Source organism: Myxine glutinosa, chromosome 10 (genome assembly GCF_964187855.1).
Source record: "Myxine glutinosa chromosome 10, kmMyxGlut1.1, whole genome shotgun sequence".
NCBI lineage: Eukaryota > Metazoa > Chordata > Myxini > Myxiniformes > Myxinidae > Myxine > Myxine glutinosa.
Genome location: NC_136270.1, coordinates 13,805,479 through 13,822,276, shown reverse-complemented (window position 1 = coordinate 13,822,276; position 16,798 = coordinate 13,805,479). Strand labels below are relative to the sequence as shown.

Here is a 16,798-nt window from a genome sequence, read left to right as displayed (position 1 = left end):
CAAAATACGCAGCGGAAATTTGACAAAGAAACGAACGGGAAAACACAAACTTTGATGCCGTGGAGAGATCAAAGCAAGCCCCGTCGCTCGAGGGACCGGAAGCGGACCCAACTACGTGTAATGTAATACGTGTAAATGACCTCATCACATAATTATATTTGCCGTTAGTGGTTGTGAAATATCGCCTCATTATATGATATATTTTCATTTTCCTTGTATTGCAACTGGTAATGTTAAATCTAATCAACTGGTATCTTGATTTATTTATGACGCATTTCCGGTCGTTCTGGTGGAGGACCGCATCGCAACTCACAAGTTTGTGTACATACATAATCAGGAAATAGTGCTGTATATTACCCCTGATTTGTATCGATATACTTTAGTTTGAACACTTTGTTACCACAATACGTGTTTGTCAAGCCCAGAGTTATGTCTTGGAATACTTTATAATGTACGTGTGTGATTATTTAGACTATGTTCGAAAGTGGGCCTAACGCCTTTTATTCATTCTCCAATCTCCATACGTCTTTGAACGGGAGAATGGCCGTATTAATCCAAGGACGGCAACTCGTCTTTAAAGCCCAGCATAAAGAGGCAACAAGGTATTCTTTCATTATAATTCGGTGCATAAAGATGTCGGGCATCTATGGAACAAAGTATTATGTGGTTTCAATGTCAAGCTTTAGTATTATTTAATTTCGGTTCTCTCCTCAGCCCTCATGTTTCTGGGCCCAAGCCCTGTGCTTTTGAGTTCATGTGTCATCGTATGGCTTCTTCTTCCTGATCGGCATCACACTTAACTCAGAACGTGATAGAAATTCTCTGTAAAAGAGCTTCCACTTCTGACTGCTCCCCTTCCCCCTCTCCCCACCCTTCCCTCCTCCCCTTCCCTCACCTTTAAGATATACATTCTCCAGAAAAGAGCTTCCACTTCTGACTGCTCCCCTTCCCCCCCTCCCCTCCGCCCGTTCCCCTCTCCTCCCCTCCCACCATTCCCCTCTCCCCCCCCCCCCGTTCCTCCCCCCCCCCCCGTTCCTCCCCTGCCCCCCGTTCTCCTCTCCTCCCCTGGTTCCCCTCTCCTCCCCTGGTTCCCCTCTCCTCCCCTGGTTCCCCTCTCCTCCCCTCGTTCCCCTCTCCTCCCCCCCTCCGTTCCCCTCTTCTCCCCTCCCCCCGTTCCCCTCTCCTCCCCTGCCCCCCGTTCTCCTTTCCTCCCCTGGTTCCCCTCTCCTCCCCTCGTTCCCCTCTCCTCCCCTCGTTCCCCTCTCCTCCCCTCCCCCCGTTCCCCTCTTCTCCCCTCCCCCCGTTCCCCTCTTCTCCCCTCCCCCCGTTCCCCTCCCCCTTCTCTTCCCGTTCCCCTCCCCTCCCCCGCCCGCCAACGCCGGATACTTCTGCTCGTCATGCTATTTGTCTCTGTCAATTGGAAAGTGACATCAGCAGTTACTGAGCTTGATTCAACAAGTTTTCCAAAAGCTAGTGTGTATGAGTAGTCACCGTGTTTTACAATCACCTGATAAGGCCTCACTTTGTCTTTACACATGAAAGTTACTGTAAAATCACAGCTGGTAAAGGCATGGAGACTTGGTAAGGCATAACATGCATGTTGCCCGACCTGTTCAGCCAGTCCGATTATGTTGATTATTTGTCATGAGTTTGATGAGCTGAGGCCTATAGCCAGCCCATCCACAAAGATGCCTCCACATGCTCAAGGTGCAGCAGGTAGAAATGGACTGCATCGTTGTCAGTGTCAGACCCTCGTGAGGACTTGTTTTGTGTGCTGTATGTTTATGTAATGAATAAATGGAAGGATTTACTCAATGAAAGGTCGTTGATTGTAAATGAAAGGTCGAAATGGTCGTTGTAAATGTGTATATGTCAAAGGTCTGAAAGGTTGTAAAGATCAAATGGTCAGAAACGGCCAAAATGGTTGAAATTGTCTAAACGGTCAGAATTGTCCGAAGTGGTCTAAATGGTCTTAAAACGTCTATAAGGGTCTAAAGGTCAAATGGGTCTACAGGGTATTAAAAGGTCTGAAGCTCTAAAGGTCAAAAAGGGTAGAAAGGCGTCTTAGGGTCTTAAAGGTTCTAAAGGGTCTTAGTCGTATTAATGGGTTTTAGCGGTCCACAGGTTCATCACGGGATTAAAGTGTCTAATGGGTCTAAAAGGATGTTAGGTTTCTAAAGTCTAATCTAAGGGGTCCTAAAGAGTCCTGGGGGTCTGAAAGGGAGTAAGAGATCTTAAAGGGACTAAGGGATCATAAAGGGTATTATGGGTGGTAATAGTTTTTTGTGCAAAGGAAATTTCGCCATCTCAGGCAACGTGAGATTCCGCCCAGCATGAAAATAAAAGGAAGGCACACACGAAATGAGATACCATACAAGATAAGAGTCAAGGGAGAGAAACAAGACTCCAGAGACAAAGGATGGAGAGGCACACCAGAGGCCTTCTCAATCGGTCCATGTCTCAGTTGTCAAATGCGATACAACTTGGCACATTCTTATTTTGTATCCATCAGATAATTCAATGGAAATCTTAATCAACAAGTACTTGGACAGAGACAGAAACTAACTTTCCATGACTGCGCGATGTTATCAAATGGCACGTTGGTCCATAACCAAATGCACTCTACATTCAACAGTAGGAAAAGTGTGCATCTTAATTGATTAAATAAATGCTGACCTGACATCCATGTCATTGAACCATCATCAAATTTTAGACTACAAAAAATGTGCAATACCCCTGGGTGCTCACCTGGTAGAAGAAAGCAGTATACTACACTGACTAAAGGTATTTTAAACCAATTTCAATGGTTGCTTGAAGACAGGGCAGCATGTATAATCATACTAAGGTAATCATAAGACTTTAAACAAACAAACAAAACCTATTTTGGGGGGCAACCACCTCTCCTACAACCGTAGAACCCCATAGGGGCAGATATTTTTTTTAATGCCGTGAACAAACTTCGGTACATCACGGGTGATTAAGGTTGTGGTCAAGTTTAATCAGAATTGCACGTGTAGTTTCTGAGAAGGAAGCAAATTCCTATTTTGTTGGGGGGGTGGGGGGGGGGTAGTGGGTAGGGGAAGGTGGGGGTCCAAACCTGGAACCACCCCCTTAGACTCCGATATTTGAAAAGTCAATGAACAAACTTCAGTCATCACGTACCAAGCATCATTTGTACCAAGTTTGGTCACAATCCCATCAGCGGTTTCAGAGAAGAGGTTGCAAGTGTTTACGTACTGACAACACACCATCGCATAAACTCCCTGGGACTTTCCAGGTGAGCTAAAAACACAATGCCTCCAGCGACTTCATGGCTGGGGCATAAAAAACAATTTCTACAAGGAAAATTCAGAGAATCCAGTCCTAATCTTCAAATGACAATCTATATCTATAAATGATGGAGAGAAACTATGTTGTAAATATGTATTTTGTATGTATCATCGACTTCAAGACGATTTGACCGAGGAAGCTGAAACTTTCAGGGATTAATTAGGACACCCTAAAGTGCAAGTTTCATTTGATTCAATGAAGTTTTGAAAAAAAAAAAAAAAGAAGATTCACCCATCTTGGCATTTTCTTCCTTTGGGGAGAGGGCGAGTGCAATTGGAATTATCCGAGGTATGTAACCACAATGTATGATACAAGCACTTAAGCAGCATGCTTTGTTTTTTTTAAAGATAAGTTTTTGCTTCATATACGTAACCTGGGTTATTTTTTTTTTTTCTTTTCAGGAGCAATCGAGGCAGCACTCCATTGCCTATACACCACTGTAGAAGTCCGCATGGACTTGTGAGTTTATTGAAATGTTCCTCTTTTATTAAGTAAGTGAGTTATCAAATGCATCCTGTTCTAATCTGTTCGTACTCTTCTCATTGCAGGAACGCACAGAAACATGGGTGTTGTTTTGTAATACTAATTGTGATGCACAGCAGTATTATATAATGTTTGGAATATGGAATGCTAATAAAGTGAAAAAACACACTTGGTGATAACTCCTCGAGTAATCTGCATTATGAATTATAAAAATGATGTGCTGTGCTTAGATATACCTAAAGGGATAAAGCTTACATTGATTAATCTGTGCAATAATGTTATACAATATTACTTTAAAGACACCATGAAACTGCTTTTCCAGACGAAATGGAATGTCTGGAGTCTTTGTCCTAAAATGTTTATCTTTATGGCTTATGCTGAAATGGAAACCAGATGCTTTTATGCGCTTGCTTGTCTGAATCCCTGACCTCTTGTTTGAACCCTCATCGCTCAAGCCGGACACCCCAAAGCCCAGAAGAATTTCTTTTGTCTCAACAAAACACTATAAAAGAGAAGATGCAGACCAAATTGGGCAGCAGACCTGCTCGATATGTCATCTGGAGTCCTGTTTGAGTACGCCGGCATAGTACTGTTTAACTGTGTTGTAATCCTTATTGTATTTGAGTGAGGCTTCTCCATTTAATTAAATCTTGACATTGTTCTTGAGGTGTAGACATTCTATTTAGTGTACACCCTTCTACGACACTGCCCAAATAAAGGGATGTGTCAGAAGAAAGTGTTGCACACTTGGAAGAAGATCACTCATAGGGCAGGTACTCTGCTATGGTATTAATAATCATAAAGATAACATGGCCTCCGTCATGTTACCCTCCTCCCACTCCTGGCTTCTAGTAATAATAATAAACTAGAACGGCACTCAGTAGAGAGCATACCTCCCTGCCAGGTGAACAGTTTGCGTTTTTTATCCCAGTGTAGACCAGAAAATCACATTTAATCAAAATCATCCGTCCACCACTTTTTGAGATATCCTGCTTGATATCGTTGTTGGCTCTATCTCCCAATGGTGAAGAATCACTTAAAAATATATATACTAGCTGGATCCGGAACCGGATCTTCACCAAAATTGAATCAATTCTTTCTTGTCACACACACACAACCTGTCCATCAAGTTTCGTCCAAATCCGTCCATAACTTTTTGAGGTATTCTGCTCTATGTTGGTTTTAGCCCGATCACTCAATGATGAAGAATCACTTAAAAATTAAATAATTCTCATATCTGAATCCATATTCAGATCACCAAAATCGAATCGATTCTTCCTTGTCACTCACACACACACACACACACACACACACACACACACACACACACACCACACACACACACACACACACAACCTGTTCACCAAGTTTCGTCCAAATCCGTCCACAACTTTTTGAGATATCCTGCTATGTATTGTTTTTGGCCCTATCTCCTAATGGTGAAGAATCACTTTAAAAATTATACGAGCCGGATCCGAATCCGGATCTTCACCAAAATCTAATAAGTTAGTCTTTGTCACATACGCTACATCTCCGCCAAATTTCGTCCGAATCCGTCCACAACTTTTTGAGATATCTTCTTCACAAACAAACGGACAAACAGGGGTGAAAACATAACCTCCATCCACCTTTGGTGGCGGAAGTAATAAATGAAACAATCCCCAAATAATGTATATGCAACTGAAGACACTTTCAGGGCACAGCACGTAATTGTTTATCGAAATGAAACGCAAGGTAATATCAAAGCAGTAACAAATAATGAAGTCTACATTTTAAAAGAACACATTTACAGCAAAGTGCAATGAAATGTAAACTCCTACAATGCATTTCAATTCGATTTCAATGTGAACGATGGACCAACTTCACAGAAATATTTTTATGCAGCGAAATTAAATGAGCAATTCAATTGAAAAGTACAAGTATCTTTAAAACTATCGACATTTTGTTGATAGAATAATAATAAGAAAAAAAACAAGTTTTCAGGACATCACAAGGTAGTTCGCCAAGGCACAGGATGTTTACACAAATTAAGGTTCCCTTTCACGGTGCGAGGGAATCCTGTAAATTGTGATTTAAAAACAATGGTTAGAGCAGCTGTGATAAGCAATCAAAATTTAGGCCAAAAAGATGAAATGTTTATTCCATCTGTCGTTTCAAATATGCACGATGAGCAATGCAAAAATATACCTATATTTTTTCACAAATGTATTGCACTTTTAAACAAATACATGGTGGATATTCTTTTTACTTTCAGTTACAAGGGTCGTGTTGCAGTTGAAAAACTCTGTACACAGTTGTCCCGCTCAGTCTCCAGGCAGCCCTCGGATCCCGGAGGAATCGCCATTGGGCCGCGTGTCATGCCAATCGCAGGTCAAAGGTCACCAAGCACGGTTGCCCTTTTATAATACATTGCTATGACACATAGGCGAGTTCAAAAGCACAACTATATTATAGCCTTCCGTTTAAAATATTTTACAAATGATCCCAATAGTACAATTTTTTTCTTGTGTTTTTTTTGGAACTTTCCTGAAAATATAACAAAATTAACGAACCCGCTTCTTCACTTGCACATAACGACCAATAGAATTCGCTTAAATCCAACCAATTGCACAAAACTTTCCTGGCGATTGAGGCCAACTTGAGCAAAAGTACTGAAAATCGATTTCATGTTTTTACTGCATACAAACAGGCAAAGTACCCCAAATATCACATTTGGTAAAAACGAGAGTTAAACCTGCCGTAAACAATTTAAAATGTCAATTGCCATCAGAATTGGCTGCTTTTAAACGAAGGTGACCACACTCAATGCAAGATCAGAGAAAGCATGTGCTTTTTCCACAATGCTAAAATTGCGGTGACGAGGGTGGTGGGGCAAGCACCCCAAAGTAAACGTGTTGCCTCTGTTTTGCTAAAAAAAAATATATTTCCAATGTTTTTTTTTACTGCAAAAGAGTTTCATCTTTCCAATAAACCCATAATTTATATACAACTGTGCAGTGTCCCAGAGGACGCTGTGCTTCGGAGGGACGCTGAGCTGGCAATCCCATCTGCTCGCTTTAAAATGGGGACGCCAGCGAGGTCGTATTGCCAATATTCTTCCATTATCCCGATTGCAATAAAATATATCTGGCATTAAACGATAATTGACTACACCAAATCAGTGAGGAATGGCCCGATCTACAACTGCAGATGATCATTTACTCAAGGGCTGGTGGGATGCCCGAGAGGTACGCAAACTACCTTTTAAGTTTGAATCCCGGCCAGACGTCCCGGTGTTTCTCAGGCTATAAACTGTCATCCAGGTGTTTCGCAGGCAGGGCAGGTATCGATGTGAGTGGTGTCCCTCAGATGGATGTTAAACTGGGCGTCACGTCTGCCGGAATTAGTTGGTGGATGTCAAAGACCACACGGTGTCCTTCATGAAGAGTAGGCGAGCTACTTCCGGCACCCTGAACGAAATCCTGCTCTAACCTGCAGGGGTCACTGCATCAACGGCACAGCTGTGCCCTCAGCGATGATGCAATCAGCAGTCACAGGCTTCATACAAAAATAAATGAACCATTCACTCAACAGTTTAACAAGGCTGTCTGCACTTCTGATGATGCACTGAGTCAACATTCATATGTCCTTGGCATGTAGCATGGGTGCGGGGGAGGGGGTGTGGGGGGCAGGGGGTTCAACACATGAATATGTCTAGAACTCAGGAAAACTTGACACATCTCCCTGTTTAAAACGAATACAATTTAAATGAGAACCTAAGACTTAATATTATTTCTTAATGTTGAGCTGTCAACCATGAACTTTCATTTGATAAAAAAAATAATTGAAAAAATACATTGTCAGCATTTCAAAACCAAAAATCGAAATGAACTGCTGCGCGTCAGTCTCCTGAAAACCTCGAGAAAACCGATACAAAACAAGCAGGTGTTGACAGGTGAGATACAGTACTTGATCCCGGAGATGATGGAGCTACCACAGGTGCGAAGGATGATTCCACGTGGGAACTTGCAAGGGGGAATGCTCGTACGAAGGTGGTGTTCAACTTTAAATGACGAGGTGGGATAAAGCCGAGGTTTGACAGAACACCGTGTGATATTTCATTGGCAATGGATCTACAAGGTGAGTTGGCCAAAGGTTTTTCTGCACCACTGGGCAGCACAGCTGATGGGTTTGTCACAGGCTTTCATGCACACTCCACTCGCCCCAAGCTGCTCAAAAGCCATTTTGTACTCCGTGTCAAACACTTCTGTATCAACAGGATGGACAACATGAGCAGAATTATACATGCTATCTGTCATTCTTCGCATCATCATCATCATCCCTGAATCTTAATGAGTAAATCGGTTGGTATAAAAGGACACTGCCATCAGGAAATGAAAGGGTTTGAAGGACATTTTACACACAATATGTACAAAAGAGTTTTAAATGTTTTGTCATTAATTAATAATATGCATATCTTATTGAAAAGTACGAATACAAAGCTGAGAAAATGTGGCTTGTTATCAATGGTATATTTGTTTATCTGAGCTGGTGTGTGCGGAAGAGATGAGTAAACTCACCAGTGTCCACGTTATCCTCACCCAAGAAAGCCAGCGACAGAAAGAGTAGTTCTCGGTACAAGCTCCTGTCACACACACACACACATGCATACACACACACACGCATACACACACAAACACACACACACACACACACACACACACACACCTCAAATATGTATATAACAGTAGAATAGTAATACAAACAGACATTAAAGCTTGCTGAATATATTTTGTAAAAGAGAACTTGCTTGATGATGCAAACCAACAACATGTAAGTTTATGGTCTGATCCCACTCCCCTGGAAACTCAACCGAGACAAACTAGAGATGAACTGAGCAATTGCTGTATCCCGAAGCAAAAAATGATTCGGTCATTCTTTGAGAAGGGCATGTACAGCTCAAAAAAAATATTGTGTTAAATGGTGCATTGAAACAGACTATTTCGTTATATTAACCCGTGCAATATTTATATACCAATAGCAAGAGAGAAATCAACCACAGATGTTCTATAAGGTTTACAAGGAAAGTACCCTTGGTAGATAACTACTATGCCAAGCATGATGTGAATCCAGATGGTATTTTTGCGAAAATAAAATGGCAGAAGATAATTGTTTAAAGTCTGGAATTTGTTTTGAAGGATCAATTCAGGTTTGACAACTTGTTTTTAAATTGTACCCACAGATGTATTTCTTTAGTTTGCAGTGGAACAAAACCAAAAAAGCTGAAAAATTATTAAATCTTAGCTTATTCCAAACAAAATCTAAAAATGGCCCGGACAATATTATTGGCACCTTTTAGAAGTTGTTAGAAATAATTAGATTTCAAGCAGGTGATTCTCCTTTACTTTGGAATTGAACTCACCTGAGGTGAGTTGCAGGTGCCTGCAATATAAAAATCACTCATTCAACCAGTTTGAATAGAGAAAACGAGTCATTCTGCTGTTTTGTGTCACTGTGTGTACCACAATGAGCATGGAGAAAAGAAAGAAAACCAGAGAATTGTCTGAGGTCAGACACAAGATTGTAGCCAAGCATGGACAATCTCAAGACTACAAGTACATCTCCAGAGACCTTGATGTTCCTGTGTCCACCATACGCAATGTTATCATGAAGTTTGTGGTGAGGTGAGGAATCTTGTGGTGAGGCTATTGCCCAGAAACAACTTGCTTTCGTCTCCTGGAAAGCAAATCCAACGGAAGGAAATCTCATTTCCTTTCACAAAGCCCGAAACAAGTGTGCGTCCACCCTCAGGAGAGCCAGGAAACAATATCTCTCCGTCCTCAGGACCGAACTCTCTTATCTGTCTCCCTCTTCCAAATCCTGGTGGCGTCTGGTAAAATCTGTTTCTGGTGTTTGTTCCCCCTCCATCCCCTCCCTCACCTTAAATGGCCACACGGCTGACTCCGCATGTGAAAAAGCCGAATGCCTCAACTCTGTGTTTGCCTCTAAATCTTGTGTCCCAAACCCATCCCTCTCTGTACCCACCGTACCCAGTCGTACCCAGCTGCTCCTGGACTCTGTGTCCTTTCCTCCTGACAAGGTGGAAAAGTGTCTGTCAACCCTCGACTCTGATTCTGCAACTGGACCTGACGGCATCAGCCCACGGGTCCTAAAATCATGTTCTTCCGCTCTTTCACTCCCTCTCTCTGTTCTCTTCACCCTCTCTTTTGCTCAAGGTCATCTTCCATCTGCTTGGAAATCTGCCAACATCACCGCTTTGCACAAAAAAGGTGCAAAAACAGATCCCAGCAACTACAGACCAATCAGCCTTCTCCCAATTATCAGCAAGGTCATGGAATCCATCATTGCTTCAGATATGAAATCTTTCCTCTTCTCCAATGGCTTGATCTCTGATCATCAATTTGGTTTCAGACCTGGACACTCCACTCTGGACATGCTGCTTCTGCTTTCTCAACAATGGATGGAGGTCCTCAATGCCAAACAGGAAATTAGAGCAGTCTCCCTTGACATATCACGTGCCTTCGATACAGTCTGGCACCCCGCTCTGCTCACCAAACTCTCCTCTTTTGGTATCCATGGAAATCTCCACGCATGGCTGGCGGACTTCCTCTCTAGTCGTAGTCAACGTGTGGCCCTGAATGGGTTTCTCTCATCTCCTCTTCCTGTTCAGGCTGGAGTTCCCCAAGGCAGTGTTCTGGGCCCTGTGCTTTTTCTGGTCTTCATCAATGATCTCTCTGACTCTCTTGAAAATCCTCTCTATCTCTTTGCTGACGACTCTACTCTCTGTCGCTCCATTCTTCATCCCTCAGATCGGCAGTCTGCAGCCTCCTCACTCTCTGCAGACCTTGACAAAATCACAGACTGGGCAAACAAGTGGAACATGTCTTTCAATCCTGACAAATCTCACACTCTTACGATGTCTCTCCGAAAAGACCGACTGGACCGACTGGACAACCCTCCCATCCACTTTCTGAATAATCCTCTCCAAGAAGTTCTGTCACTCAAGCTTTTGGGTCTCACTATCTGCCATGATCTTTCCTGGAAAAACCACATTTCTAATCTGGCCTCCAAAGCCAGTCGCCGACTGGGCATCCTCCTCCGTCGTGCGAAGTCCTTCCTTGGCACACCTGAGCTCCTCACCACATACAAGGCTTTCATCCGCAGCTCAATGGAATACTGCTCTCCCCTCTGGGCTGGTGCTCCTGCCTCACACCTAGCTCGCCTTCGCGCTGTTGAAACCAAAGCATTCAGAATCATTGGAATCTCCCGCGATGAAGCTAACTCCAAGGGCCTCTCACTCACTCACCGCAGGCAGGTTGGTGGTCTTTCCGTCTTCTACCGACTCCTCTCTGGCCTTGCCCCCCCCAGCTCTCTCTGGGCTCTGTCCCGCAAATATTCCTACAGGTCGCACAAGATCTGCCTGCAACCCTCTTTTGGTTAAACTGCCAAAATCAAGACTCTCTGCTCACCTTCACTCCTTCATTCCTCTTTTCTCCCGCCTCTGGAACAAACTCCCTCACTCTCTTCAATCCCACTCCACCCTCCAAGTCTTTAAAACAGCTGTTCACCACCATCTCTTATCTTCCCCCATCCAAAACCTTGATCTTTTCTACCCCTGCTAATTTCACCCCAATTCCCCTTTTTGAAATACCAACTTCTGTCCTGGAAGTCCTTGGTGTCCTTGTGCTTTATACTTCTCCCTCCCCCCCCCCCCCTTCCCATGCCTCCTCCCCCCGGGCCCTCTCCCTTCCACACATCTCCCTGCTCTCGGATGTTGTGTTTGTGTGCTTCCCCTTTTCTCCCCATCTTGTCTTCCGCTCCCTCTTTTTGTGTATTTTGTTTGTCTGGTCGATTTGTTTGTGAAGTAAATGTTAGCTCTTTCACGAGCCTCGATTCAGTATACAAAAAAAAAAAAAAAAAAAAAAAAAAAAGGTTTAAGATCATGGCACTGTTGCCAACCTCCCTGGACGTGGCCGCAAGAGAAAACTTGATCGAAGATTGCAGTGAAGGATTGTTCGAATGGTGGAGAAAGCACCTCGATCAACTGCCAAACAGATTGAAGCTGACTTTCAGACACGAGGTACGACAGTTTCAATTCGCACCACCCGTCGCCAACTCAATGAAAGGAGGTTCTATGGTAGGAGACCCATGAGGACTCCACTGCTAAAATAGAGACAAAAGAAAGCCCGACTGGAGTTTGCCAAAACACACCTGAACAAGACAAAATCCATCTGGGAGAATGTCCTGTGGACAGATGAGACCAAATTAGAGCTTTTTGGCAAAGCACATCATCTCTATGTTTACAGAACACAAGATGAAGCCTTCAAAGAAAAGAACACCTTCCCTACAGTCAAACATGGAGAAGGTTTAGTAATGTTTTTGGGTTGTTGTGCTGCCTCTGGCACTGGGTGCCTTGAATGTGTGCATGGCATCAGGAAATCAGGAGATTACCAAGGCATTTTGGAGCGCAGCGTTCAACCTAGTGTCGGAAAGCTGGGTCTCCGTCGAAGGTCATGGGTCTTTCAGCAGGACAATTATCCCAAACACACTTCAAAAAGCACCCAGGAATGGTTCAAGACAAAACACTGGACTGTTCTGAAGTGGACAGCAATGAGTCCAGATGTAAATTCCATTGAACACCTGTGGGGAGATCTCAAAACAGCAGTTAGGAGAAGGCAACCTTCAAATATGGGAGAACTGGAGCAGTTTGCACAAGAAGAGTGGGCCAAGCTGCCAGTAGAGAGGTGTCGGAAGCTCATTCATGGCTAGAGGAAGCGCTTGACTGCAGTTATTTTGTCCAAAGGCTGTGTGTGCGACCAAATATTAATTCGAGGGTGTCAATAATTTTGGCAATGCCATTTCTTTTTATTTTCTGATTTAAAAGGATATATTAAGTTCTGAATCAAAAACAAAGGTTCTGTAATATTAACAGTGAAATAAAGAATTGTGGAGACCAAATACCTTTGTCAATTTCAAACTATTTTTGAAGAACATTGTGAGTTATTTGAAAAAAGTGCAAGGGTGCCAATATTTTTGGCCACAACTGTATATATACATACATATACATAAATAAATCACCTTAGACTTACCTATGCCGAGGGCACCCACTTCCCTTCTGGGACCACACATTGAGAAGTTGTGAGCTTGGAGTATGCAAGTCATTTATCATGACTCTCTTAACAAGCGCATCAAGCAGGCCGTTGTCAAAAGCCTCCTCCAAGCTCACTGTGGATTTGGATTGTACAGCTGCACCTTTCACCACATGAAGTTCACTTTCTTCAGAACTTTGCGCCTCTGAAAATACAAGACTCAACTTTCGGTATACCTTAATTTAAAGGTCAGTGATGTGAAATATGCACGCACACTCAAAAGGGAAGCATTTGTGGCAAAGACTCATCATTGAGATATTTCAAACATAAATCTAACACCGTGAGATACAATAACGAGAGTAATAAAGCAGAGCAGAGTTACAAAGAAAAGGTAATGAGAATATATCGTTTTTCCTGGGCAATTATTTTTTTCTGCTCAATTTGATTAACATGCATTCAAATTCACGCAGTTTTACTACATCGCTCATACCAAGATTTCTTCTTCAATATTTGTTTATTCAATTTCATTTTAATTGCCATCAGCAAAGGTTCGAGGGTTCAAGCAATGGTGCTGGGAGACAGTTGGTTTGTCTGGCAGGGCAGGGCATCTTGTGGTCATCTTGGTATTCAGTATGCGCTGTAGCTCATCTCGCATATCTTGATCAATTTTGGTGTTATGTGCTCCTCCTGTCGGTAACTTTTCATAACGACCAGTGCGCAGATATGTAGCCACAATTGACGTTGCAGTGGATTGTTTGATGCCTAAAGTATCAGCAAGTTCTTGATAGTCGGCGTTGTTGTTTTCAAAAGCTTCAATTAGCCTCTCCCTACCTATGCTAGGTATTCTCCTGTAATGAGCATGGGCAGCCATCCTTATTTTCAAAATTGACTCGAGAGAGAAGTGTATCTTTTACCAAGAACGAGTGTATCTTTATTAACTATCCATGGAAGGGCATACAATATATATCTGCTTTTATAGGCAAATAAGAATTTTAATTTGAAAACACAAACCAGAGAATCAATGCAAAAACGTGACAAATGTGTGGTCATTAAAAAAAAAAAAAAAAACACCTTTAGAGGCCATTTTTTTCCCCGCAAGCGGGGGTTGGCCTTTTTCGGGGACCGTGGTTGTTGTTGTTTTTCGGTCCCCTTTTTGAAGCAATGTTTTACGGCCGGATGCCCTTCCTGCCGCCAACCCTTTTTGTCGCCTTTTACGACAAGCAGGGAATTACCAGTGAACTGGTGCTCAATTAGCCGACCTCGGAAGGATGACAGGCTGAGTCAACCCCCCTGGCGTTAATTCAGCGATCGACCGGGATTCGAACCCAGGATCCTAGGATCCTAAGCTGGCACCCTAGCCGCTAGCCCAACACCAGGGATTTATTTAATGTGGTCATTGATGTGGTCATTGGTGAAATTTAATTCTTGATCAACCTCTTTTTATTAGTTGTGGTGAATTGGATGAACTTACTGATGATTTATATTGGAATGCACCTATTTTGCAGCTGAATGAAGTTAAAAGTCCAACGAATGCTCAACTAATGAAATTGAATGAACCTTTTTCGCGAATTGAATGATGATATAAAGGTGCATTCATTTTCATTTTTAATGGAATGAACAGGGTATTAAATTGAATGTTGGGCTGAAATTGGCCAGGAAAATCTATCATATATCAGAGATGTGGTAGAAAAACAAGTATGGCGATATGCAGGTTGCCCCTGAAGAGGAAAAAGGGGGGGGGGGGGTAATGGATGAGAGGAAGTGAGAATGAGATCAGGAAGAGAGGGAGAATGCAAAAGACAAAGCAGTAGACCAGAAATGCGTAAACAAGGTATGGTAATAGAGATATGGCAATACAACAAATAAATAAATACATGAGATATGGGCAGACAAAATGGCAAAAGATCCATTTCTACATCACAGGTACCAAATGAGGACAGTTAGACAGGAAAATCATTAAATTATTCTTATCTTAGTTAAAGAAAAACTCCAAAATTGGATATGGGTGTGCTTGCCATTAAAATATGGCAATTTTATTTTAAATCAGCGGATGAAGCATGGGTGATGGGATGGTATGGCATTTGATATGACAGGAGGGAAAAACAACGACAACAACAACAATCTCGGAAGGAACAAACTAAATTGAGACAACAACAATGTCATTTGGATTGAAGTGATCAAGGGGACCAAAGCAAAGACCACCGGAATACCTCCATGTAGCTCGACTGGGCTTGCTAGCAAGTTACACACACTGCGCGACTCACTCACTGCGCATCCTCGTCACACCCAACCTTTACCCCCTCACACACGCCCACACACTCCCTCCCCCATTCTTAGTTATTTACCTCTCCTCTGCAGTTTTTGTGTTAATTTGCTCCCATCTTCCACCTCTCACCCTCTGATTAAAGATGACTTTACCCAAGAGGTAAGGATATGGTGTTAGGTTCCATCAGAAATTTGGCCCTGAGGGTGAATATTAATTTTTTAACTAGAGAGAAATAGATGATGTGCCATTGCAAACACCCACCCTTCCCACCGAAAGCAAAATTGAAAGATGGCAAAAAGATTCTCCAGGAATGACAAATTTTGAGTTAAAAACGTTTTTCCCATTTTGATCCCTGTGACCCTAAGTCCCCACCCCATGGAGCATGAACTGAGGGGTCACATCTTTTTAAAAAAATCGTTAAAATATTTAATGCATCCCCCAATGTTGATTGCATATACAAAGTTTCATTTGAAAATATATTTAAAATGTGCCTGTAATTTCATTTGTTTGGTATTTCATCTTTTGACCCCACCCAGGTCCTCAGGGTGGCAGGGCCAAAAACGATACTGCTCCCACACCTTCATGCTATGTGGTGATCATAAGTACCAAGTTTGGTGAATTTATGCACAACCGTTTAGGAGGAGAAAGCGTGACGGACTGGGTCGATTACAATATTCCTCCCCCGTTTTTATGCCTCCGCCGACAAAGTCGATGTAATGTAAGTAATGTAATATGTAATGTAATATAAGTCAAAGTAATGCCGGAGGCATTATGTTTTTGGGTTGTCCGTCCGTCCGTCCTTCCGTATGTCCTTGCGTCCATCCGGGCTAAACCTCGTTTTTCTCAGCAACCATATGTCCGATTGAGACGAAACTTTCAGGGTAGGAGCGCCACCCATGCAGAATGTTTTTATGATAATTGTGATGTCATAGGTCACGTGGTATGGCAGCAATCTTTGATTAAAAGCAAATAATTAAAAAATTATTTATCAGAAACCGCAGAATGGAAAGATTTGAAACTTGGCACATTGTCAAGTACTCCCAATGGGGAACAAAAGCATGATAATGATGACATCATAGGTGAAGTAGTATACCAGCCAAAAATGTTTTAATCAAATTCCTTATCCTAAAAATCTGAAATTGCGTGCATATAATCTACGACCCATTTGTATTGAAATATTAAATTTGACATCTTAGGTCACATGGTTTGGCAACCTTTTTGGATTGAAGGAAAATATTAAATAATTATATCTCTGAACCCGCTCACCCTATTGATGCAAATTTTTTACAAATATCATCTAACAGCACTGTTGCATATAGTTTGAAAATGATGATGTCATAGGTCACATGGTTTGGCAGCCATCTTGGATAGAAAAACGAACCTTATCCGATCAACACAAAACTTCACAAACGTGATCCACTACCCATACATATGCAGTGATGGCATCTACCCGTTGTGGGACTATGCAGAGGCATATTGATGACACAGTCACATTGTTCTAGTTTTCAATCAAGCGTGGGGATAAATAAACTTCTGTGCTTGTCACAAGTGCTGTATTAAAAAAAAGAAGTGTATAATTAATGCATGGACAGGCTTTCTTTCCCCATTACTGAGATAGTTAGAAAGAAGG

The 16,798-nt window shown here is 42.4% G+C and overlaps 1 protein-coding gene and 1 long non-coding RNA gene across 2 annotated transcripts in view; both read right to left on the bottom strand.

Moving 5' to 3' along the window:
- LOC137416499 (striated muscle-specific serine/threonine-protein kinase) overlaps positions 1–16,798 on the bottom strand; it is a 248,988-nt gene that overhangs the window by 180,563 nt on the left and 51,627 nt on the right. The window contains exon 11 of the mRNA XM_078785165.1: positions 12,903–13,107. Within this exon, the coding sequence (XP_078641291.1) occupies positions 12,903–13,107 (205 nt within the window). The remainder of the gene's footprint in view (positions 1–12,902; positions 13,108–16,798) is intronic.
- On the bottom strand, positions 5,504–8,511 carry LOC144893989 (uncharacterized). Its single transcript, XR_013624667.1, has 2 exons — positions 8,373–8,511; positions 5,504–8,059 (listed from the first exon to the last, which is right to left on the bottom strand). It is a non-coding gene; the product is annotated as an uncharacterized LOC144893989 (long non-coding RNA).